Source organism: Alligator sinensis, unplaced genomic scaffold (assembly GCF_000455745.1).
Source record: "Alligator sinensis unplaced genomic scaffold, ASM45574v1 scaffold15_1, whole genome shotgun sequence".
NCBI classification, from domain to species: Eukaryota; Metazoa; Chordata; order Crocodylia; family Alligatoridae; genus Alligator; species Alligator sinensis.
In genome coordinates this window covers 1,173,093-1,200,035 of record NW_005842307.1, presented here as the reverse complement: position 1 = coordinate 1,200,035, position 26,943 = coordinate 1,173,093, and the positions used below count along the sequence as shown (strand labels likewise).

General features: G+C 45.1%; 1 protein-coding gene across 1 annotated transcript in view; it reads right to left on the bottom strand.

Annotated features, from left to right (window-relative positions):
- The window catches only part of KLHL42 (kelch like family member 42), a 34,355-nt gene extending 7,587 nt beyond the window's left edge, over positions 1-26,768 (bottom strand). Inside the window, exons 1-3 of the mRNA XM_025209785.1 lie at positions 26,452-26,768; positions 17,417-17,610; positions 5,135-5,383 (exon numbers count right to left, since the gene is read on the bottom strand). Coding sequence (XP_025065570.1) covers positions 5,135-5,383; positions 17,417-17,610; positions 26,452-26,744 — 736 coding nt within the window. The 5' untranslated portion in view covers positions 26,745-26,768. The remainder of the gene's footprint in view (positions 1-5,134; positions 5,384-17,416; positions 17,611-26,451) is intronic.
- Positions 26,769-26,943: the final 175 nt, after the last annotated feature.

Below are 26,943 nucleotides of genomic sequence, written 5' to 3'. Positions count from 1 at the left end.
ACACCCTAAAAACAAAAACGGGACTCAAATGAGTCCAGCCAGGTAAGTATCCAGCCTCTTCTTAAAGATCCCCAGGGTAGGGGCCAGCACCACCTCCCTTGGAAGTTGGTTCCAGCTCCTAGCCGCCCTAACTGTGAAGTAGTTTTTTCGGATGTCCAATCTGTACCTCCTCTCCATCAACTTGTGCCCATTACTCCTTGTTATGCCAGCGGGGGCTAGGGGAAACAGTGTCTCCCCCAAACCCTTCTGGATCCCCCTAGTGAGTTTATAGACGGTCACCAGGTCCCCCCTCAGCCTTCTCTTGTGGAGGCTGAATAGGTTCAGGTCCCGCAGTCTCTCACTGTAGGGTCTGCCCTGTTGTCCCCGGATCATGCGGGTGGCCCTCCTCTGGACCCTCTCCATGTTGTCCACATCCCTCCTGAAATGGGGCGCACAGAACTGGACACAATACTCCAGCTGCGGCCTGACCAGCGTCGCATAGAGGGGGAGGATCACCTCCCTGGCTCTACTCGAGATGCACCTGTGGATGCACGACAAGGTCCGGTTAGCCCTGCCAACCATGACCTCGCATTGTCGGCCCATGTTCATCTTGGAGTCAATAATGACACCAAGATCCCTTTCCGCCTCCGTGCTCTCAAGTAGGGAGCTCCCCATCTTATAAGTGTGCTGCTGGTTCCTACTACCCAAGTGCAGCACCCTGCACTTGTCCGTATTGAAACGCATCCTGTTCCTGTCTGCCCACCCCTGTAACCTATCCAGATCCTTCTGCAATCTCTCTCTCCCTGCTAGCGTGCTCACCTCCCCCCAAATTTTGGTGTCATCAGCGAATTTAAACAGGTTGCTCTCCACCCCAACATCAAGATCGCTGATGAAGACATTGAACAGCGCAGGGCCCAGGACCGAGCCCTGAGGGACTCCACTACCCACCTCCCCCCAAGTCGAATATGATCCATCCACCACCACCCTCTGAGTGCGACCCTTCAGCCAATCTGCAATCCATCTGACCGTGTAGGCATCTATGCCACAGTCGCCTAGTTTACTAATTAGGATGGGGTGAGAGACGGTGTCAAAGGCCTTGCTGAAGTCCAGAAAGACTACATCCACCGCGACACCTGCATCCATGGCCTTTGTGACCTGATCATAAAAGGCAATCAGGTTGGTCTGACATGATCTCCCCCTAATAAATCCATGCTGATTGCCCCTGAGCATCATCTCGGATGCCGGCCCATCACAAATGTGCTCCTTGATGATCTTCTCAAAGAGCTTCCCCAGGATTGAGGTAAGACTGACGGGCCTATAATTGCCCGGGTCCTCCCTTTTCCCTTTTTTGAAGATGGGGACCACATTAGCTACCTTCCAATCGTCTGGCACCTGGCCCAAGCACCACGATCGCTCGTAGAGCCGTGCCAGGGGCCCTGCAATAACCCCAGCCAGCTCCCTCAGCACCCTGGGGTGGAGAGCATCCGGACCCGCTGACTTGAACGCGTCCAGCCCCTCCAGAAGCTCTCTAACCCGGTCCTCCCCAACCTGAGGTCTGAAGGCGATCCCCTCGCGTCCGGCTTCTATCACAGCAGGGAAGTCCCGGTCCCTGCACAAGAAAACGGAGGTGAAGAATTGGTTAAAGAGGTCCGCTTTATCCTCTGACGCAACCACCAGATTGCCCCGCATATCCTGCAGGGGCCCCACATTACCCGGCGCCTTCTTCATCCTCCCAATATATTTGAAAAAGGACTTTTTGTTATCCTTAATCCTGGACGCTAATCCGAGCTCTATCTCCGCCTTGGCCTTCCTAACAGCCCGCCTGCAGGCCCGAGCAGAGGAGGTATACTCCTCTTTGGAGATTACACCCCCCTTCCACCGGGCGTACGCCACCCTTTTGGCAAGCAGGCATTCCCGGACACCCTTGGTGAGCCAGGGGGGCTTTTGGACACTCCTGCCCGCCTTGCTTCTTGTCGGGATGGACACCCCTTGGGCCCCGAGTATCGTTTCCTTAAGGAACGACCACTCCTCTTGGACGCTGAGTTCCTCTGCCCTCAAGGACCCCAGTTCCTCTCCCACTAATCTCCTCATCTCACTGAAGTTGGCCCTCCTGAAGTCTAGGGCTACCACCTTGCTGCGGGCCCTTGACACTCTACGCTGGATGGTGAATTCCAGCACGCGATGATCACTATTGCCCAGGTGGTCAAGGACCTGGAGGCCTCTTACCAGGTCGTCGCCTGCGGCCAGGACCAGGTCCAGCAGGGCATCTCCTCTGGTGGGACTGTGCACCTCCTGAATCAAGTGGAGGTCCTGCAACTCGGCCAAGAACCTCCTGGAGCGGTCCGTCCCGGCTGACTGCTCCTCCCAGCAGATGTCCGGGTAATTAAAATCGCCCATGACAACTACATCCCTTGCTTTTAGTGTCTCCGCAAGCTGGCCTGAAAATTCCCTGTCCAGCTCCTCCTCCTGATTGGGGGGTCTGTAATAGACCCCCACCGTCAAATCCCTCTCGCCTTGCCCCCCCTGGATCTTGACCCAGAGCACTTCAGCTCGCCCTTCCCCTGACCCCATACTGCTGGCAGAGGATGTGTAGTGCTCCTTGACATAAAGTGCCACCCCCCCCCCCTTTTCTGCCTTCTCTATCCCGCCTGTCCAGCCTATAGCCCCTAATGTTAACTGCCCAGTCATGGGACGAGTCCCACCACGTCTCTGTTAACCCTACGACATCTGGATTTGAACTAGCTATTCTGAGGGCGAGTTACTCCTGTTTGTTCCCCATGCTACGAGCATTGGTGTACAGGCATTTAACAGTATGTACAGGTGACAGCATGTCACAGGGCATTGCAGAATAAAAGCTGCATTTAAAAAGAATTCCTTACCTTTGATGCCTTTCAGATTATTAAAAGAAATAATCTTAAACCTAACTTCACTTTGACCATGTGCAGCTTGTTTACCCTAAGAATTTCAGTGAAAGAGGGTATAAAACTAGACCAATGAGCTTTCACATTGGGGTTCTTATACTGACATACCAATGCAATGCCTTTGTGTTTTCTAGTCTATTTTCTTGTGCAGGGACCGGGACTCCCCTACCGAGATTCAAGACGGACTCGGGAGAAACTCTGCCAAGCCTAGGGTCAGGGAGGACCAGGTTAGAGAACTTCTGGAGGGGCTGGATGTGTTCAAATCAGCAGGTCCAGATGCTCTCTACCCCAGGGTGTTGAGGGAATTGGCAGGGGTTATCACGGGGCCCCTGGCATGGCTTTACGAGCACTTGTGGTGCTCTGGCCAGGTGCCGGATGCCTGGAAGAGGGCCAATGTGGTCCCCATCTTAAAAAAGGAAAGAGGGAGGACCCAGGCAACTATAGGCCCACTAGTCTTACTTCAATCCTGGGAAGCTCTTTATCAAGGAGCACATCTATGATGGACCAGCAGTGGGGATGATGCTCAAGGGCAATCAGCATGGTTTCATTAGGGGCAGGTCCTGTCAGACGAACCCGATTGCCTTCTATGATCAGGTCACAAAATCACTGGACGCAGGTGTCACAGTGGACGTAGCCTTTCTGGACTTCAGGAAGGCCTTTGACACCGTCTCCCACCCCATTCTCATTAAAAAGCTAGGTGACTGCAGTATTGATGCCTACAGTCAGATGGATTGCAAATTGGCTGAGGGGTTGCACTCAGAGAGTGGTGGTGGACGGGTCATTTTCGACCTGGAGGGAAGTGGGCAGTGGGGTCCCCCAGGGCTCGGTCCTTGGGCCTGCACTGTTCAATTTCTTTATTAGCAACTTGGACAACAGAGTGAAGAGCAGCCTGTTTAAATTCGCATACAACACCAAGATTTGGGGTGAGGTGGGCACGCTAGAAGGGAAGGACAGATTACAGCAGGACCTGGACAGGTTACAGGGGTGGGCAAATGAAAATAGGATGGGATCCAATACTGATAAGTGCAGGGTGCTGCACCTGGGCAGTAGGAACCAGCAGGATACCTAACGGCTGGAGAACTCCCTTCTCGAAAGCACGGTGGCAGAAAGAGATCTTGGAGTCATTGTTGACTCCAAGATGGACATAGGCCGACAATGCGAGAACATGGTCAGTAGGGATAACCGTACCTTATCCTGCATCCACAGATGCATCACAAGCAGGGCCAAGGAGGTGATCCTCCCCCTCTATGCAACACTTGTCAGGCTGCAGCAGGAGTACTGCGTCCAGTTCTAGGGCCTGCACTTCAGGAGGGATGTGGACAGTATTGAGAAGGTCCAAAGGACAGCCACTTGCATGACCCGGGGACAGCAGGGCAGACCCCATGAGGAGAGGCTACAGGACCTTAACCAGTTCAGCCTTCACAAGAGAAGGCTGAGGGGGACCTGGTGGCTGTCTATAAATTTACTAAGGGGGACCAGCAGGGTTTGGAAGAGACCTTGTTCCCCCGAGCGCCTCGTGGAGTAACAAGGAATAACAGCCATAAGTTGCTAGAGAGTAGGTTTAGACTAGACATCAGGAGGCACTACTTCACAGCCAGGGAGGCTAGGATCTGGAACCAACTTCCAAGGGAAGTGGTGATGGCTCCTACCCTGGGGGTCTTCAAGAGGAGGCTCAACGTTTACCTGGCTGGGGTCATTTGAGCCCAGTTTTCTCTCCTGCCCATGGCAGGGGGGCGGACTAGAAGATCTACAAGGTACCTTTCGACCCTACATCTATGAATCTATGTGTTCAGATGCCAAACACTGTCAAACTCTTTACATTTTAAAATTCTTTTAAACTGAAATCCTGCAAGACCTTGGAAGCCTTTCCATTAGTGCTGGCTTTTGCACTAAATAGAACCAGTATTTTATGCCCAGGCTATGCAACCATGTTTCATTTGTAAATGGTAATGATTTAGAGCAATAGTTGTTCCACAAATGGGTAAGGAATCAAACCCCTCCCCCTGAAAAACTGACACAATCTTGATGTAATTACACTTCTATCACATTGGGCAAATACATAGAGCAGATCAACATATTTTGCCCAAAGGCTGGAAAGCGTCTAAGTGACTCCCAACTGTCTGTAAATATATTATACATAAGAAAAACCCGGTGCTCCAAGCTTGTGGAGAAAGTAATGTCTCTGCTCATGATGTAGATCCCATCATTATGGAGAGTACAAGTCAAGTTAAGACCTGATTTTGATGTGTTCTCCTTGAGGCAGACCCATTCTCTGGTGGCAATGTTGTAAGACTGCACCGTTAACATGTCTTCACTTTGGCTGGATTTTTGATTTGGTCCCAGTTCATGAATACAACCTCCTACCAAGTATATGGTTTCCTCAACAGAGAGCATCTGTTGTTTGCGAACATGGACTTCGCACACTTCAAAGTTGGTCCACGAGTCCGAGATGGGACAGTACTGCAGAATGTTCATATTCCTATCTGAAAGAAAGGACAGGCATTTAAAAAAAAAATCAAAATGTATCCAGAGGCAGAAAGCCTCTCATCTTAGATCTGCATACAAAGTGGCAGGGGTGAGGGGTGGGAAGACTGGTGTCTAACCCCCAAGCCACTGCTTTCCCTGCTAAAACAGTATGGCAGGGGAGGAGGGGTTGAATTCAAGACAGCTATTTGATGCTTAGATTCTACTCCTGTAAAATTATGACAAATGTATACATTTTACCATATTTGGAATATAATTAGGGGGACATCTTAGATTTGAGTAAATAAGGTAGTGCTATTCATTTAGTGTGACATACATTTAAGTAATATACCTGATCTGTGTCTTCTTGTGTAGAGGAAGAGATTAAACCTCTTCTGGCATTCTGACTGCATGATCCAAATGGTCAAGCCATGGAGGTTTTAGCTAAATAATTCCTACTTGTTAGCTCGGGTTTTTAATTTTGGTCACTGACTGATACTTAACTGATACTTGGCTGATAGTTCATACTTATGAAGGGGGAAGTGGAGCAGTTTTCAGGTCTCTGCCAGTGATCACAGATGAATCAAATTATCATAAAAACAGTGTGTTTCATTAATAGTTGTCAGGTGATTATTTATTACCCAACCATAACCATAGCACATTGCATTTCACTCTGCAAATCAAATTTTTAAGTAATAACATTCATAAAACATGTTACATTTCAACAAGTGATGTGAATAACCTAAAGGCAAATTTTCAATTCCTCACAGTGACTGAATTACATGTGTTGTCAAAACCATTTAAGAACCAGGAACTCAGCATTTCAACCAGGAATACGGCAACTAAGGGAAGGTTGAGAAACTGAGGCTTTTCCTACACTTCAATTATAACTGAGTCAAGACATCTGGTCACAATACGGTTATACTTGAACATAGTTATAACACAACTCTAATTTATGGTGTAGATGACACCATAACTGTTCTGTACCAAGGCCTTTTTAAGGTAATATAGAATAAGTAGCGTATAAGTTTGTTAATAAATTAATTTTCAGAGACCTAGACTGATATCCAAGTTCAGGTCAGTGATGAAGTGCTTGATGACTTCAGCTTAGACTTTTAATAAAACTTTGATAAATATGGTGCACCAAAATATGGACCATCCGTACTCAGAATGTGTCCAGAACTGAAGCAGGAGATGGTACTGTAAAAACAGACAAAGTTATATGGGGTGAACTTTGGTTTTCATTATGGTTTGTTGTTGTTGTTAGTTACACATGCACAGCTGAATTTGAGTGATGAAGCATACGCAGCTGTTTGAACTTAAGAATCTTCGAGAAGGGATGGACTTTTCAGTCTTCAAGGGTGTAATAAGTTTTAAGTTCTCAGCCTGCTGGCTACATACATGCTCACTGAAGTGAGAATGTAGTGAGCTTGCCAGAAGTGAGTGTTTGGTGGGAAAAGGTGTTTCTCACCCTGTGAGGTGATATGCATGCTGACAGAATGATACAAAAAGAATGTATCGATTGAATGACTGACAAGATGATTGATGATAAGTGTGAAAGAATTCCGATTGGTTAGAGTGAGTGGGGTGACTGGTCAAGCTCAAAAGGGAACTGGACCAGTACTCTGGGGGGATTTGTAGATGTTTTTGTGAAGTGCTTGGTGCTGGTCCTGTGGGAATTGTGTTGACGTGTGACTGAGGAAAGATTGAGCGAAAACACTCTCTAAACCAAGCAAGGAGGCTCTTTTTCTTTTTAAGCTTTTGTTTCTGGATTTCTGAGTGGTCCTTGTTTGGTTCATATGTATGTGTGTATACCAGTTAGTCTTGGTGTTTGGATGCTTGCGGTGTTCATATTTTTGTTTCTTTTTGTCCTGTCAGCGCTTGTTGTAGACATGTCTAGATTTTGTGGCAGTAAGAGAGTTAGTAACTATGTGCGAGTGGGAGAGCCTGAATTGTCACTTTGGTTGCCTGGAAGGGACTACTCTGACAGAGATCTTAACTGCTCTGACAAAACGTCTGATAAAGTATCACCCTCTCTCATCAGTTTGTTCCCCTTTCTTTCCCCACCTCTCTGTAAGTATCTGTACATAATGTTGTAACTGTTAATGTTTAATAATAATAACCAGATGGGTTTATAACTTTCTGTGCAAGTAAATTATTTAACCATCAAACCAAGCCAGGCCTCTAGCTGGTTCTGGAGAGCTCAGTCAGCTTGGGCCAACAGAAAAGATAATTCTGTTCACAGCCACCCCTTTCCCAGGCAAGGCTGCACTACTGATTAAGGGCTTCACTCTAATTATAAACATTAATCCGTTAATTTAGATATGCCCTCTCTGGTCAATAGGGGGCACAGGCCTAGACAGCAATAGGCACTTTCAGTATGCCAAGACTGAAAAGAATTAGCAGTGCGACACAAGAGAAAGTTGCCATAGCAGTGTTAGCTTGCGCTATGCTTGGTACTAGCTAGAGCTCATAATTCTCTAATTTGAAAAATGTCAGATATAGAAAACAACCCCTCCCCCCACCTCTTGACAACATTGTATGAAAAAGCGGATCGGATGTCGTGTGTGCATAATTCCAGACAATACAGAACACATCACCCTTTGTCAAAATTCCCAACAATGCTTTTCCCGTAAGGATTCAAAGCAATAATTTTCTCAAAAACAAGAGGGGCACTATAATTTGAGAGACCTCTTCAGAAATGAAAGCCCATTGTGATTTAGACCACAAGTACTATTTTGAGCTCCAGTTCTTTTATTTCCACAGAAAATGTGAACATAAACTCAGACATTTTCCTTCCTGAGGTGGGACTTCTGGAATATATACATAGGAAAACTAATCTAGTTTCACAAATGAAGGTGTAGAAATGGAGGAGGCTGTCTACACCCATATGAGACATTATAATTTGTAAGTGGAAAGCTGAGCTCTTCCACTTGCTCTTGTTAAAAGGGCCACCTCAGAAGTCCTTTGTTCCCTTCTGAAGTGTTGAAAGGAGCAAGATTTTTCATCTTCCTCCAAAAATTGCATATTTCCCCATGTATACAGATCCAAAAATGAAACATGTCAAGTATTCACAACTTCTCTAAGATTTATGATGGAGAAGCATTATATAAAAGTATTACATACCATCACAGCACCTGTTTTATTCTACAGACAGCTAGCAAAACAGCAAACACAAGCCCGTTTCTGTCTCTTGCATGGTCAGCTTGCATAAAGTCTATTCAACATCAGCATTAACTGGAATGAGGCTGCCAACGAAATGTCAATAATTCTACTTGCTAATTTTGATAGTTGAGGCAGTAGACTGCCTCAGAGCAAACATAAAAATAGCATTTAAACTCTGGTTCAGGAAAGCATCCTTATTCAGCACAACACTTTAGCACACGCATAAGTTAAATGTTGCCCTGAACACAAATGGACTTAAGTATGGACTGAATGACACAGAAAACTTACCAGGGAAGGAAAACTCAAGAAAAACGGAAGAGGTGAGAGATACTATTTGCTTGCATCAATTCCAACCTGTAATTTCCTAACACACTTAAAGCTAAAATCAGAATGTTTTCTTGTAGCCTGAGTTGTCACTCTCTCTCTTCATACAGAGTACCCACACCCAGACTCAGCTGAGTACTCCCATTAGTTTACACTTCAAGCTCTTCAGGTACTGTGTGATTACCAGGGATTCTGTTTTTTTCTGCTTAAAAATTGCAAATTCTCCAATTAAAAAACCCCAAATTTATGATTAAAATGAAACACCGCTATACGTGTGTATCAATTGAACACAATTTTTTATTGATATAATTTACAATTTGAAGGCAATTTCGAAGCCTACCAGTGCCTCAATCACTATAATACAATAAATTCGAAGTACCTATAAATTTTGGTGTTTGATTTTGGATTTTTTATAATGGAAAAATCAGAGCTTCCCCTGCCCCCCGGATGCCCCTCACTCCCCACCCACAGCCCTCTCCCCAGACCTGCCGGAGGGGGCACAGGGCTACAGGGCCAGAGACCTGGGTCTGCAGCCTCCTTCCCCCCACAGCAGCATCTGTGCCCCAGCTGCCGCATATGGGAGGCAACAGCTGCTGCGGTAAAGCAGAGCATGTGGCCCAGTTCCCTTTTCCCTACTGGTAGCATGGCTGGAGTGGAGTCCAGGTGGGGGTGAAGGGGGGTGGTCCACTGTGGGCTCAGGCTCCCCACCCTGCTGCCCTCCCTGCAAGGGCCTCCACAGCCCAGCAGACAGGACCAGGCACAACAAGGCAGAATGGGACTGAAAGGGAAGCTCCTTGCTGCTAAAAGCCCTGTGGCACCCTGCAGCAGCAGGGGCGTCAGCGCACGGTTGTGCCCCTTGCTGCTGCCGGGCAGGCAAGGGGTGCTTTGCCAGGGTGGTACAGGACTTTCAGTAGCCAAGTGCTTCCCCGCCCAGCCCCACTTTGCCTTGCCATGCCAAGTCCCGCTGGGCTGCAAAGACCCTGGAGGGAGGACAGCAGTAGGGCAGGAAGCCCAAGCCTGCATTGGGCAGCCCACCCCTGTCCCCTCCCCGACCCCACACACAGATCTGAGGAGCACCTGCCTCCCGCTGCCCCCTTGGGAGGGCACACAGCAGCGGGAAGCCAGCCCCGCAATGAGCCACCTATGGATTTGTTCTGCTCCCCGCTAGGGCCTTGCAGCTGCGTATGGCTCCAGGCCCCAAATACCACCTGGGCTGGGAAGCAGCCCCAGCTCAACTCCCTCCTTCCCTATGGGGGCCTCAATTCCCTCCCCCTCCCCCCCCAACTTGCCTGCCAGAGCTGCTCTCCAAGCTACCTGGTGGCCACGTGCATTTCTGAGCATATACATGGCACCCTCTGCCTGACCACCCTCCTCCTGCTCCCCCCAACCCCTTACAGGCTGGAACTCTGTTAAAATGAAAAATCTGCGTTTTTCTTGCTTAGAAGGGAAATTCCGCAGTTTTTTTCCCATTTTTCCATGGGAAACGGAAAACCTGGATCCCTGGTGATTACCCAGAATAAGTTCCTATATTTTTGTTCCTTACACAACAGACACCATCTTGTGAGCCAGGGCAGACAAGATGTGACTCCATTTTCAGGTCATCTCTTCCAGACCAACAACAAGGTTGTTCTCCCCCACACAGCCCGTAACAGCAAAGGGATCAATTTTCTACTGAAAGAGAGAAATTTACTTTTATGTCAACTTTAGTTTGCCTGCAATATTGTCTTTTAACAACTTGCCAATAAAATATGTCTCTTCTAATGTTGTCCTCCACTTAACATTGATTCCTCAAATGAAGTACTGTAATTTAGCAAACTAAGTCCTTGTGGCTGGGATTTAGAGGCTCCTTATTCCCACATCTCTGATGTAGGTGCATAAAAGAATTTGACATAGAAGCATTCATGCCCAATCCTCTTACTAAAGGGAGTCCCTGGAGCTCCACACCAGGACCTGCACCAACCCATGCCTCTACGTGAAGCATGTATTGGTGTGGGTTCTGGCAAGGCGCCGCAAAGTGACATGGGGTCTGGGGAATTCTCAGCACCCTGTGCCTCCATGCTGGGACCTATGCCAGGTCCCACACCCACCTGTGCTTCCTGTGCCTCTGTGTGAAGCACTGAGGATTCCCTGGGTCCTGTGCCTCTATGCCAAGACCCATATGGGCTTTTCGTGATTACAGAGAGGGGCACCTGAGATTCCGTGGGACATGTCTTTAAGCAGGCAAAGCCAGGCAGGTACCTCCAGGGGTTTGAGGGGCCAGATCCGGGGTGGGAATTCCCAGGCTGCACAGGATCAGACCCTTCAAGTTCCCAGAACACCTACCAGAGCTGTAGGCTGCCTGTACTCTCGCACCACAGAACATTTAAGTTGTCAGCTACAATAAAATGGCACCATTTTACAGGTATTTAGCTCCAAATAGCTAAAATGCCATATAAGTATACAACCTTGTGGGGAAACTTCCCTGATTGTGTGACAACAGAAAACCACATGATTCTTGTAACTCCGTAGAATATAGCTACCCATCAATCTAATGCGACTGGCAACCTGAGAAAGTCATTCCTATGCTCCATCCCTTCCCAATCTACTTACACTTCAAAGCCACAGACATCAACCTTCGATATCTCCCCTTTACCAAGAGGTCAGAACTCATCTATTACTTATATTTATGCGATTTATCTGCAGCCCTTCCCAACAGAGGCTCAGGACAGCTTACAGTAAGAGTAACCAAACAACCTAAAAGGGCAACTCGCATAAATAAAACAAAGTACCAACACAAAGCAAAACTAAACAAAGCTGAGATCCACTAGACAATGTCTTGACTTAGTTTGGTTGCTAAATGCATGCCCAAATAGAAAGATCTTGCAGCGCTTCCAAAAGATGTGGTAGGCCTCAAAAAGCAAGCACTTGCAGAGCTGAGGACCTGCTGCTGAAAATGACTTCACCGAGAGGACTCTGCATACTGATAGAACTTGTAGGTGGTTGCCAGTTTCTGGACAGTTTTCAAAGGCAGGGTGCACAAAGTGCAGTAGTCCAGCCTTTAGGTTACAAAGGCATGGATGACAATGACCTCCTCACCATATGGAGTTGGTGAAATGTGCTCCTAGCAATAGTACCACCTGAAAACCCACATGCAGCAGAGGATCCAGCAGTACCCCAAGGCTGCAAACCTGAGTAACAAGGGGAAGCTTAATCCCATCAATGATAGATGTCCCAGGACCACCCAAGTCAAGTGGCCTGCCCACCATTATCACCTCTCTCATCTAGATTCAGTTTTAATTTACTTGCATCCAGTCCCCAACTATAGCCAGGCACTGGGAAAGGACTGAGACTGTGTGGCCAGGGTCAGTAGAGCTGGGTGTCATCAGTATACTGATGGTATCTCACTGCAAATCTCCACATGACCTCACTCACTGACCTCATATACACATTGAGCAGGAGAGGCAGCAAGATGGAGCCCTGGGAGAACCCACAGAAGAGGTCCCAAGAGGCTGACAAGCATCTGCCCAGCATCAGCCTCTGGGATCTCCCTGCTAGGAAAGGGTGGACCCAATTTAGAGTTGTCTTATGAATCTTCACCAGATCATGTAAATATTTATTAGCACCTTGTGGGCAACTATATGAAAGACCACTGAAAGATCAAGTAAGATCAGCAGGACACAATTTTTCTTGTTGATTTCTAGGCAACGATCATCAACCAAAGCCACAAATGCAGTCTCTGTGCTATATCCAGGATGAAAGCCAGACTGACAGAGGTGCAGAAAACCAGATGCATCTGGAGCTGTTGAGTGACTACCTGTTAAATGATCTTCCGCAAAAAGGGCAGGTTGGATACAAAGAGATAATTGGATGGGGGATCAACATCAAGCGATTACTTCTTGAAAAAGGGCCAATCAATTGAGTTCATCTGGTACACTGGCCTCCCAAAGGGCAGTGACAACCCCTGACAGTAATGGCCCGAGTATCCCCCAGCTGGTGTTTACAAGTAAGGACAGGCACTGGTCTAGTTCACAAGTGGTTGTGCTCAACCCTCTAAGCATATCCTCCACAGTGGTGGGTGATAGCAATTTAAAACAATCCATATAAACAGGACAAGACTGAGCTTCCTCAACCTCAGATTCTGACTCTGCAGCAAAACTGGTGGTTCCCAAGCCATGCCCGATACAGGCAGATATAAAAAGGACCAGTCAAAGAGCTTTTGATGGGTCTGAATGAATCAAGTCAGCAGGGCCTGATCATCTTTATCCCAGGGTACAATAAAAAACTGGCAAAGAAGATCTCATAGCCTTGGCAATAATATTTATGAAGTCAGGGGAGATTGGCAAGGTACGAAAGGACTGGAAATAGAGCCAATGTAGTGCTCCTCTTCATAAAAGGCAAAGAGGAAGACCTGGGGAACTACTGACCAGTTAGCCTCATCTCAATACCTGGGAAGTTAATGAAGTATATTATAAGGAAGTTCATTTGCATGAATCTGGGGAAGCAAAGGCTGACCATGAACAGGCAGCATGGACTAACTATGAACTACCTCCTTCTTCAATAGCTAGTTGGATGGTTGAAGGGAACGCCATGCATACAATGTATCTGGACTTCAGAAAGGCTTTTGACAAAGTCTTGCAGGACCTTCTCATTAAAAACTTGGATAAATGTGGGCTAAACAAAACTACAAGATGATAAGAAAACTGTCTCAATAGCCACAAACAAAGGGTAATTATAAATGGATCCATGTCAGAATAGCAGAAGGTTTAGAGTGGAGTCCTATAAGGGTTTGTTCTAGGCCCAGTGCTGTTCAGCAAAAGTTAATTAATGATTTGGATTCTGGAATTAAAAGCTTCTTGAGAAAATCTGCAACTGACATGAAACTGGGAAGGACTGCAAACCTGTTGAAAGACAGCAGCACAATTCAGAAGGATCCTGACAGAATGAAAAGCTGTGCTGGAATTAACAGGCTGAAGTTCAATACAAATACAAAGCACTACACCTCAGGAAGAATCATCAAAAACACAAATATAAAGTGGGTGTTAATAGGCTGGATGGCAGCGCTACAGAGAAGGATCTGGGAGTCTTGGTGCATCACCGACTCAATATGAGCCTGCAGTGTGATGCAACCACACAAAAGGTGAAAGAGGTCTTGGGCTCCATCAATAGAAGCATTAGGTGTAAAACACTGAAGGTGATAGTGCCTTCTTACTTGGCACTGGTTATGACTCGTTCACAGTACTGTGTACAGTCTGGGACTCCACATTTTAAAAAGAACACGGAGAAGAGAGAGAGGGTACAAAGGCAGGCAACAAGAATGATCAAGGGCTTAGAAGGTAAACCATATGAGAGGTTAAAGGAAACAGGCATCTTCAACTCACACTTGCTTAAGAGAGGATATGATAGCAGTCTTCAAATATGTGAAGGACTACCACGAAGGGCTGCCTTTCCTCTCTAGATGTAGAAAGCAGGATACAGACCAATGGTTTGAAGTTCCAGCAAAGGAGATTAAGACTGGATATCAGAAAGAACGTCTTCATTGTTAGAACAGTGAGGCAGTGGAACAGACTGCCTAGGGAAGATGTGGATTTTGCATCACTGGAGTGTTCAAAAAGAGATTGGATAAACACTGCTCGGAGATGATCTAGGAGTAGTTGTGCCTATGCTCTGTGTGCGCCAATTGCTCAGAAGGAATATTTTTCCCTCCTGTTGCTATGTCAGACTTTTTTTTTTTTACCTCATGTCAGATTTTTTCTGGAATTCTTCAAAAGCAGTGGGTGTTGGCCACAGCCAATGCTGGGGATTTTGACTGGGGTGTGCCAATGCTCTTGCTGAGACCAAAACCTGGAGGTTCCTGATTAGAGAGTCTTGCCCATCTGTTCAGAGTCTGACCAATTTCCATATTTAGTACCAAAAAGGAATTTTACCATGGTCAGAATGGCATGGACTGTGGGGGTTTTGCCTTTCTCTATAGTGGGGGCCATGGCCCTCTTCCTCAGATCTCTCAAGCAGATTTTAAGAACTGTCATAGCAGCAAGATGTCAGCCACAGGTGTCCTCCTGCTTTACCTGTGGCAGGTTATGGTGCTATGTTTTGTGGTTGTCTCACAGGAACATAGGTGTGGTTTTAGTAGTAGATTAGACAAGCATTTGCTTAGGATGGTTTGGATAAGGATGATCTGGCCTCTGGCAGGGGGTTGGACTAGATGACCTCCAGAGGTCCCTTCTATTCCTCCCTTTCTATGAGTCTATGATTCTGTCTAAAAAATAGGTGGCAAATTCCTCACAGAGTACTGAACTGGACTCAATTTCTGGGCAGAAACAAACTGGATTAACCAGTCCGTTCACCACTTGGAACAGTTCTGCTGGATGACACTGTACAAATGAAATGACAGTGGAGAAAAATGGCTTCTTTGCTGCTGCTACTGCCGTACCACAGTCCTTTACGAGAGATCTATGCTTTAATTGGTCAGCTTCAGCATAGATGGAGAGCCACCTACACTCCAGCTGCTTACCCTCCATCTGAAGCTGACTCCATTACCCTGTGTACCAAGGGGGTCTGTGCCACCACAGTGGTGGGAGACTTGGGTGCCACTATCCAAGGTCAGTAGGTTATTCCACAGATCAACCAGGCCATCAATAGATTTGGCATCAGTGACTGCATCTTCATCCATGCCCTATTAAGACAGCTGCTCTCATTTGGAATAATAGCACAGCTAGAAAACCTAACACAATGCATATTAGAGCCAGAGTTGTCCCTGGTCACTCATTTGAGACTACAGAATGCACTTCCACAGCCTTTCCTTAGATGACACAAGACTCTTTTCTTAGACAAATATTTACATCATAAATGGAATGACATAAAAAGAGAGGTGAAAGTTTATTGCTTCCTTGTTTGCCTTTGCCCACACTGCCATCTCCTCCCCCCGCCACCACCACCATTCCTGTCTTTAAATTCAAATCGCTCTTCTTTTTATACACTGCTCTGGGCATGCCCTTTCACAGCACCTGATGAAGTGAGCTTGGGCTCACAAAAGCTTATAGTATACATCTCTGATTTAGTTACTCTGTAAGATGCCAATCTACCCTATTGTCATGTGATAAAAATACCCACCCACATTCCTCTGAGATAAGCAACCTCTTTGTTGCAGGGAGCAGGAGAAAGAGTGAAAAAAATACCATTAAATCCATCAGAGGCCTTTCTAAATAGATTTAATTTACTTGTGAAGTACTGGAACACTACAGCGAAAGGCACAACTGAAAACCCTTATGCAGACAATGAGAAATGCTGAATGTTCATGTTTTCCAGCACAGCTCCAATAGAGTAGGTAGTAAATGCATCTGTCCCTCACCCATAGATCCCAAGTGCTGACATCAGCAGCACTGCATATGACATTACAAGACACAGGATGGCAATCCAACACTGGGCAGCTGGGGCAGAGATGGCAAAAACTGAGTTTTTAGAACTGTATCACAGAGAATTGTTTTTATTTCCTTGAAACAACAGAGGAAATGCTGGCTTGTTACAGTTAAAAGATGAATCAAAATGTACTTAAATTATAAATCAGTAACTATCTGCAATCTTCAATCACCAAGAGAATACATTAAAAAAAGGAAACCAATGTTTTTATCTGAGACCTGTGTTTCTCCTGCAACTACCAGCATCTAAAAAGGAGAATTACTGGATTATACTCTTGGTTGTAAATAAAGATATGGGGACATCAGTAATTACAGAAAAACAAACAAACCCTAAATTCAAGTGTTGGTACAGCAATATAGGAATATTTTGTTTTAAAAAGTTCAGTTTGACAAGCATAATTGTGATACCCAAAGCTGGACTCTTTAAAAGTGACTGATCTTTAAAAGTCAGAAAACTGATTTTAAATTCTGGATGTCAATTTTTTGCTACCCAAGTGATTTGCCTTCAGTTATTTTTAATGTTTTCTTACAAAGCTTTCCACTTGACTTGGAGGAAGAATGAAACTTTATTAGTAGGGGTCTAAGTCAAGGGGGCCACCTGCCGATTTCACAGGCAGACTGCAGGCCAGGCAACCATTTTCAAGGGTGGAGTATAGTGCCTCCCCCCCGCCCCCCCCCAATTGGCCAAGGGGGCCCAGTGGCCCTGCCCTTCACTGCAGATTGGCTATGAAGGCTGTCCATCACATAGCTCTGCCCCGGCTGCTGATTGGTCAGGAGGGCTGCCAGTCATGTGGCCCCACTCTTACGCCGATATATAGCAGGGGGCGGGGCCATATGACAGACAGCCCTCACAGCCAATCAGCAGTGAGGGGCAGGGGCAGCAGAAATCTTGTTATGCTGGCAGCCCCTCTCCCTCCTTTCCCCCTGACAGGCTGTGTGGCCTGGCCACAGCAGCCGTAAGGACGGTTGGCTCCTGAGGGAAGCAGCATTTTATTTTCAGTGAGTGGTTTTTTTTTTTTTCAGGGAGCCTACTAAAAGCATGGATCCTGTGCTTTATCATGGGGACTGCCTGAAATTGCAGTTTCCACAAAAATCACGGAATTGAGATTCCATAGGTCCCTATTTATTAGTGAAGAAACTGATTGTGGTTTTAAAAACAGTATGTCCTACCTCGTGAAGTGTATCCTCCAATGATGTAGATCTTGCCTTTGCATTCACAAGCTGAGAATTCTGCAAGAGGGTTTGGCATAGAGGCCACGAAATTCCACCAGTCATGCTCTGGGTTGTAACATTCCACATTGGAAAGGGATTGACCACCAACAGCATAGAGCTTCCCATTTACAGCCAAAAGCTTAAAATTGGACCTAAAAGAGACAGATCAGAGCACCGAAAATTAAAGGAAAGAAAATTATTTTCACCAAGGCTCCAACAGACCATTATCACCTCAACCCTCTTCCATCACCTCGTATATTATACTGTCTGAACTGTTTTGTCCATATCCAAAGTACATTGTAAGCTGCTTGGGCCAGGGACTGTGCGCTTCATATTTGTACAGGGCTCAGCATACTAATGACATTCAGGAAATAAATAATTATGGTGACTGTTACATATGTTATATACTTAGATTTCAATTCATTACAGTTCAAACTTAACTACTTAGTCACTGCGTCCAATAACAATCTAGTACTTCAGCACTTTATATTTGTCTACTCTGTTGTAAAGAACCTTGATAGTGTCTGGGAAAATGCACACAAATGCACATAAATATCATCACTACTAGGTTTATTTCAATCATAACTCCTACAGTTTCATTAAAGAGCAGATTAACATGTGTACTGGCCATAGTCTCTAATATCATGCCTCTTCAGCTACTCTACTTAATAAAAGATTTGTATGTTTGTATGTTTAGGATGCTAAACTCAGCAGACCAATGTAACTGTCTGGATGCAAAGAGCACCAACATTATTTTTCTTTCCCGCTACTTCACTGTGCTCTGTTCATTCAGCAAGCTGCACAAGTGAAACATATGAAAGATTTCAGTGTCATTTTGCAGACTTGTGCCTTCAAGAGAGCACAAGAGTAACTCTCCATACACCAGGGAAAAAAGGGAGATAGTAAGATGCTTTAAAAAGTGAGAAAAAGGGGAAAAATGATAAGGAGGGTCCAGAATGGCATCTATTCATAATAAGACTGCTTCTTGAGAACTACTTTTGATTCAAATCCACCAAGTTTACTTAGTTAACACTCCTAATGACTGACAGGAGAAAATGTAACCTTCTTTGCTGCAATGAGCACACAGCCAATGAAATGCTCCATTCAAGCCTGAAAGACAACTGGAGGATTATCCATGTGTTGGTCCTTTGCAGAGAGATTAATTTCATCAGCGTGAGCATGAGGTCCCAAGTCAGTGGAACTGTGCCCAAGTAGTTTTGCAGGATTGTGTCTGAACAGAATGAACTTGCCTAGCAGCAGACTGTCCTGCAATGTTTTGTATTAAATATATTTGGGGAAAAAACCTCTCCGTTCCAGATGGAAGCATTTTGTTCCCATCATCCTGAAGAGCTTTGGAAACTAAAATAAGTCTCTGATTGAATTAAATGCCTATAATTTGTTTTTTGCTGACATTTATTATTAGGTCACTCTGTGCATCTTCACTTTATAGTAATTATGTTTTCCAGCTTGAAGAATCTGGACTAAAGATCCAATCAACAGTGAATATGAAATGAGAGAAATTACTTGCAAAAACATTGAGATTTTCAAAGAAACATACCTGTTTTAAAAGTTATGAGAGAGAAAAAATGCATGCATATGAACTAATGAAATTACTATGTCTAAGAGACAGTAGTCTTGAATATAAATTACATGTTAAAAATTTAAGTTCAACCCTTAAAATTGATAAAATGTTAGTAAGTCTGTATGTTACCGAGGAGCCAGAGCAGAGCTTTCATCCTTTAAAATGAACTCACTTGTACTTTCATGAAAAGGCCAAGAAGTATTTTGGAAAGGTAGGTTTCAAGCCTCATTTTATAGATGGAAAATGCTAAGACACAGAGAAAAATAATAACTGTTCAAGATGACAGTGTATTAGAATGAGAATAAATGCCACAGCTCCTAACTTAACCCTAACCATACTAATCATCAAAGAATATAGCCTCCTGCAGCTTTTCCTGTATGGAGGTCACAAATGCCTGATGGGTCACTGAAAACCTTGTTGCACATACATGGACAATTAACCTATGAATGATACATGATCCAACTTTCAACTACTACTACTACTACTCTAAAAAAAATTAATCTAGGATTCATGTAAACTGTTTGAACAGTATAGCTGCTTTCGGCACTGGTTAGCATGTTGCTCAGAAGACACACCTCATATATACAGAATTGAACAGCAGTGTTAACTAAACATTTGTTTTAATCAGAGGTAGCCAAAATTGGCAGGCACCAAACAACTTTTCTGAAAGGTTGACTCAAAATTTAATACATTAACTTAAACAACTTCTTTCTGCCACTTGTTACTTTATGCTAATTACATCAATTATTAATATGAAAAACTAATTTTAGGAAATGTTTAATATCTTTTTATTCTGTTTTAATGCATGTCAGGAGTTGAGAAGAAGGGAAAAAAGTACAATAAAAAGTTGAAAAATGGGTTTAGCTTATAAACAAGACAGGGAAGAAACATGGCTACAGTTTTCAAGGATATAAAAGGCTGCCCTAAAGAAAATGGTGATCAATTTTTCTCTACATCCACTGTGAACAGGACAGTAGGTAAGTGATCAAATATTCAACATGAGAACTGTGGGTTATAAAATGCACATAACGATTGTTAAGCACTGAAAAGGGGACCAAAGGGCACTGAGTAATCCTCATCTGGAGATTTTTAAGAACAGGTTATACAACCAACTGTCTATGGCAGGGATTTTCAATCTTTTCTAATAAGTGTAGCCCTGGCACCCAGACACAGAGTTGGGGGTGACACATGGCCCAACGCGGAGTGGGGGGGAGGAGGGAGGAGGTGACAGACACAGAGCATGGGGGGGGGGGGGGGGGGAGCCAGATGCAGAGCGGTGGCACAGGGTGGTGGATGGCAGCGGTAGTGGCCATGTGCAAGCTCCCCCCACCCCACGTCTGATCAGCTTGTGCGGTCTGCAGAGGGGCACCACTGCCCTCGCCCTGCCCTTGTCCTGCTCCTGGGAGACGGTGGCATGGGGTGGTGGGTGGCAGCACTCCATCCCTGTCTGTCCATGCATACCCTCTAGGGCCTTCCCAAGTACCCTCTGGAGTATGAGTACCCCCAGTTGACAACCCCTGGTCTATGGTAGCCGATGTAAACTTGAGATCACCTCAGAGAGGGCAGGTGGATGCCTCAAGGATATCTAGACCTCTGAAATGCCATCCCAGCCCATGATTCAATTCAATGCCAAAGTTCAATACCTGCCATCTTACCTTTACAGTTAAACAAATTTGCTTCAGTTGATTAAATCACAAGCATAAAGCCAACAGCATTTTAAGTTTCTCACATGAGGGTTTTGTCTATGCTCTTCAATAGTGTCATGTCTAATTGCATTCCTCATTTGGGCCAGGGGAGAGAGAGAGAAAGCCTGGTCTAAAAGCTTTCCAAATGGAAGCAGCCATTATTGGTTTCCCCCTTGATACACAGGATCTTGAGAGCAGGAATAAAAGTGGAAAAGCTCTGTCCGAAGTTGCTCTAGATTCACTGCTCTTTTCCTAGGAACAGCTCCTCTTGTCTTCCTGAAGAAGCCCTGCAGGTAGCAGTCACTCGTGCCTAGATTGCTTACGTAAGACTAGTTTTGTGCATGTGCATATTCCCTGGCTGGTATTTACAAGGGCCTGCCAGGCCGAGGATGTTTATATCCTAGAAGAAAGACCCAGAACACCAAACGCTTGGAAACAAAATAAAAGTGGAACGTCCTGGCTCGTGAGGCAAAAGATTTTAAAATAGCAGATTTCATTTGACAGTACAAGGTTAACTAAAATAAACAGCAAAAGGGATCCTGGGCCTGCACACAATGTGTTAATACAGTTATACCTCAATACCAGCTTGGTATGACCAGCTCTCCCCAGGTAGCAGCTGCAGTAGGCACCATCACAGCAGCTTGCTATGAGGTGGCAGCAGAGTTAGCAATAGCCTCTTTGCATTGAACAAATGGCTACCCCAAGCAGAAGCAGACCTACACCTGAACATTTACTCCCAATTTTTTTTTCCATAGGGCATTTACATTAGACTCTAGTAAATTAAACCAGAATACAGCCATACGTTAGGGCCACTCTTTGGTTATGCTAGTGTAAAGGTGGCCTGTGCCCATACTCCCTGCTTAGCTCTGCACAATCCCCAAACATCCTTTTTGCCTTCCTCCCTTTAACAGAATGGACTTTATTTCACCATCTCAAGATCAAATTAATGTCTTTTCACACCAAATGATTTCTTTAAAGCATTCAGGTTAGTTTTGTGAAAATGATATTCATATACAAAGAGTTCCTCCTGAACGATGAGATTAGACTAGTGATGCTCAGCCTTTTGGCCCCATGGGCCAAATGAGGGCCGTGGGGCTGATCCTCAGGCCAAATCACACCTTGTGCCACCTCCACCAGGTCATGCATACCAGGATTGTGCCCCAGAGGTCCCACACCACCTCTGCCCAGTCCCACATGTTGGAATTGGGCCCTAGGAGTCATCCCTCAGCCCTGCATGCCAGGATTGTATTCAAGCCTGCCCTGTAAACCTAATCTAATGGAAGGACCACAGCCTGCAGGACTCCCTATGAACCTGTGGGGTGTCCAGCAAACCAGATGCATAGGTGCCGGGGCCAGGCTGGGCCCCCAGGCCAGGGGTTGAACACCTCTGGATTAGACCATACTTGCTACTTTTATAATGAGCACTGGGCTGGCAGTCAAGAAATAGGGGTTAAATTCCACAGGTTTCCTATATGTCCTTGAGGAGGTGATTTACTCTGCCCTGTTTTTCAATCCCCCATCTAAAAAAAAAATCCTAGCAGATATTCAATACCTCTCTGCTGTCTCTCGTTTAAACTTAAACCATAACATGTTTGGGGAAAGGACTGCCTTTTTCTTCTATGTTTGCATATTACCAAGCACAATGGAGTTCTAGTACCTGGACAGGGACTTCTACGTGGAGTGGTAATGCAAGAAGTATCAATTATTATCTGTAGGATTTATCATAAGTTCCAGAAGATATTTTAAGTGCAGGGAAATGTTTTTCTTACTCAGCACAATCAATTATCTTACTTCTTCAACTTTCTCTTTTCATCACAATGTATATTATTTCACATGGAGCAAACTCCAGATCCCATTGAAAGTCAACTGGAATCAACCCTCAACTTCATTGAGGGCTATTGCCTTTCCTTCAAGATATGCAAGACGGATCAATTGCTACGGATTCATTCTGTATATCAGAGAAACATACGACTGCACGTTCCAGGCAACATGTTGGGACAACTTATCCTCTTTATCTGACTAGAGCTTCACAAAGTAAATACAGGAGGCTACTGTTCAAATTGCAACACCTCAGGACAAGGTTGAAGCGTTGCTTCCATAAGGCAGTTTCTAGCTATCTGAGATTCCATTTGAAAACACCACACAGAGCTTATCACATTCTGATCCCAAAATGTGAAAAAGCGATAAGGCAATGGTGGATGCTGCACTGTATCTTACAAGGAACTTAAAAAAAAAAAAAAAGCTATCTACACAATGCTAGAATTAAAAAGCCCATGGCATGTTTCTATAGAACAGGGGTTTGGCAGAGTTCCCTTGGCAAAAACTCCCTTTGCCGGTTGGTCTCAGTAGTACACATTCATTTACTGCCATCCTCCACTCTAGAGCCAGTCACTCTTCAATGTAGCTGTTTCTAGCTTAAAAGAAATAAAGATAAGAGACTACTGTAGGAATTACTCTTGTCAGTTGTGAAATTCTCCACTGCTACCAAAAGGGTATTTCTCAGGGGAGAACCCAACTATCAAGTTGCTTACAATGAATTTCTACAGTACCACAGGTGTGTATATATATTTAAAATAATGGATAATAAATATTTTAATACATTTCTAATACACTGATCATACATCAAAAGAAAAGAAAAGAAAAGAAAAGAGTACTGGGGTGGAAAAGATGGCTGGCCAGGGATGGGGAAGCCCAGATGAAAAAGCCATGCTCGCTGCACAGCAGAAGCAACCTGTGGAAGAGCATCTTTCCTGCTGTGCATATCTTACAACTGAAGGCATCAAACCTGCAGTTCTGCTCAATGCTGAATCTCTTCACGTGTTGATGGAGCATGCACAGATTCCAGTGAAGTCAGTAATTTGCATATATATGCAGGAGTCTGCTCCCATGGATGGAAATGCAAGATTAAGGCCTACTCAATCCTATTTACATGGCAAAGATCAGAATTCACTGGAGAATTATTTCCTGAAATGTGATGAAAAAAATATTTAGAATTCATGTTTAATTAGATCTATTCCTTATTGAACTAAGAATTTTTTAAAATCCTATGACTAACAAAAGCAAGTTGTGTGTCTACTAAAATAATCCAAGTTCTCAAGCATACTGAGGACTGTTTACATGCTGGACTATTAGACTGGAGTCCAGATGGGGGTTTTCCCCCCTGAAACCTGTTTTAAAACTCTTCAAAGTGTATATATTGGTAACTGTCGATCTTCTGGTTCATGGTGTAGGTATAAGTCTAGTCAGGTGCCTGATTAGTTCATTTGTGGCTGACAGGCCTAATTTGAGAGTGACGCAGATTGTTACAAGTTTTACAGATCCATGTGTTGTTCAACTTGGAGTCCAAATTTACAGCTTCCTTCTTTCTTGCATTATTTTCATCCTCTGGATCAAAGCTGCTTCATGATGAGCTGCACTCAGTGACAGATGTTCCCTCCAGACTGGGTGGGATTCTGTGCACTCTTCCCAGCTTTCTACATTGATGTTGAATGACTTTGTATAATTTTTGCACATGTTACGTACAGCCATACAGAGCAACCCTGCTTCCTAGAGCCATCTCAAATCTCACTGTACAAAATGTTCTTGGGAATATGGTCTCCTCCCATTCTCCTGACACGGCAGAGCCATCACAACCTTCTCTTCTGGACAGTGTTTTCAAAGTGTGTCAGTCCTGCGTGGTCCATCACCTGTTTGCCATTTTGTCTTCCCACATGATTTTCAGGATCTTGCACAGTTGCTCAGGCTCCTGATGTACCTAGAATATGTAGTCCATGTTTCCAAACCATAAAGCAGGGATGACAGCAGGCAAATTTAATAGATTTGCATCTTCACCTTATCTGATAGTCTGCTGTTATTCCATGCACGTTTCTGTAATAGCCTGAAATTCTTAGCTGCTTTTCCGATTCTGTTTGTTTAGTCTGAAGGTCAAGATTCCTGATGAATGAAGAATCCAAGTAACAAAAGCTGTCAAAGACACAGAGATTTATCTGCCAGAGTGATGTCAGGCACTGGTTCTTCCACCCTTTGGTACATGATCATAGTCTTATTGAGAGGAATTTATGTTTTAACTAAATATATTAATTTCAACCAGGTGAATTAAAAGAAAAAGAAAGAACTTTCCCTTTAACTGAAAAACACTGAATTCTATAGACTAATTCTAGTGACAACTAGAATGAAATTATGGTCTGCCCTACTTCAGTACATTTTTATAACAACTTAAACAGGAACAAGCGGTAAGGTTGGAAGGAACCAAGTTCAGGATAGACAACCTTCTCAGAGAAATCTGACTGCAAACTCCCTAGATCAGAAACTGAAATGCATGCGTGTACAGAACCTAGCACAATATCTGACTGGAGCCTGCAATTACACGTACAATGCGCATAATAATTGGACTAGACGAGACTTAACTTTGACTAGAACTGGTTAGAAAATGATATTTCAGTTCCATGGGAAATTCTCACGTTTCACTTTAGTTTTTGGTCCAAATCAGAGTGCAATATTGAAATTTTCTACAGACTGGAAAGTCTGAAAATGTTGGCTATGAAACATCAAAATGCTTTGTTTCAACGAGATAACGCCAATATTTCATTGTGATAATGAGACATGACAACATATGAAATGTGTTAGCCAAAAAACCAATGAATAAAAATGAAAACTGAAACCAAAGCATTTTGTCCCCAAAATTTTTAGTCATCAGAATAAGATGAGGAAACACTGCAGCAGCTTGTCCAGGGAAAACCGTCATCAAAACCAAGCTAGTTGGGGAAACCAATTTCAATGTTAAGGAAACTGCAATTTCCAATGGAAAACCGTTCTGTCCAAAATTCTAGCCTGCTGTGCTCCAAATGGTCTCTCATTGACACCAGCTTGATTTCTCCATGTGCAGATAGAAACCTGAGTACAGGAACAGAGGGTTACCGGGGTTGCCTTCACTATTCTACCTCAAAGTTCTATTTAATAAAAAAAATCATGTTTAAAAGCTCGGTCCCACACAGCCTACTGGATTCTATCGGCCAGGGATGCTCTACCCCCGATGCCATGTCATCTGGCCTATAGGGCTCCCCAAGAATCTGTGGGGAGACCTGCGTGCTGTGGCTGTGAATGCTAGGCTAAGCGTGCAGAGCAGCACTGGGCCCAACTCCATCATGTGGGGGCCCCTGGAACTCAATCCTCTTGTATGGGACTGGGTAGAGGCAGCTCAGGCCCCATTCCTGGTGGGCAGGGTCCCATTTGAACCATGGATGGGCTCCATAGTCTCATCTGGCCCATGGATCAAAAGGTTGAGCACTGCTACTATCAGGTAAATTCCTCATTGTTCAGCACCCCATAGAGCACCACTCACCCCAGCACAAAAGGAGGTGAGATGTGAATGACTAGGCTCAAAGTAATGGCAAACTGGTCCCTCTATTACTGGGTCCATGACTCCAGGGCATTTTTACCTCTAGTGTTGCCAATTCTCGTGATTTTTGGCATTGTTCTTAAAGTCTATGCTTCCTATCATTGTGAAGCAGAATTCACCAAGCGTTGGATAGTTCACCCACAATTAAAGAATGCAAAAAGCCTAGTTCTTTAAAATATATGTAAAAGAAAGTGCTAGGTTTTTCACATTCCCGAAGCCTAGACTTGAAGAACAACGCCCAAAGTCATGAGAGTTGGCAATACCGCTGCTAACACACCGCTTGTACATCTGTTTGCAGGGGATGAGGCGGGACGGGGAGGGAGGTTACCTCTTCTGGTTCATGGACGCCCTCTGACTCCACTCATTCAAGCATGGATTGTAACAGTGGGTGGCCGAGATATCCTGGCTGGTGACACGGTAGCCCCCGACGATGAACAGGTAGTTGTCCAGCGTTGCCGCCCCATAACCACGCACGTTCACCAGGTCCGGAGGCAGATTGTTGGCCAGGGGCAGCCACTGCTGAGCCACCTCGTCGTACCGCAGCATGGAGCCTGGCCCTTCCTCTTGCCGGGGCCGCCCCGCCAAGTCGCCCACGGCCACCAGGGTGGCCGCGCCCCTCATGCGCCTCTGGGCCAGCTGCTGGCGCAGGGCGGGTGGCACCGGCCACAGCACAGGGTGGTAGTGGGCGGCCATGAAGTCCAGGCAGGCCTCCTGCAGGTCCTGCAGGCCATAGAGCTGGGCCAAGCCATGCAGCTGCAAGCAGTTGCCAAGGCGCACCTGGGAGCGCAGCAGGCGCAGCCGGGGGGTCACCTGCCGGGAG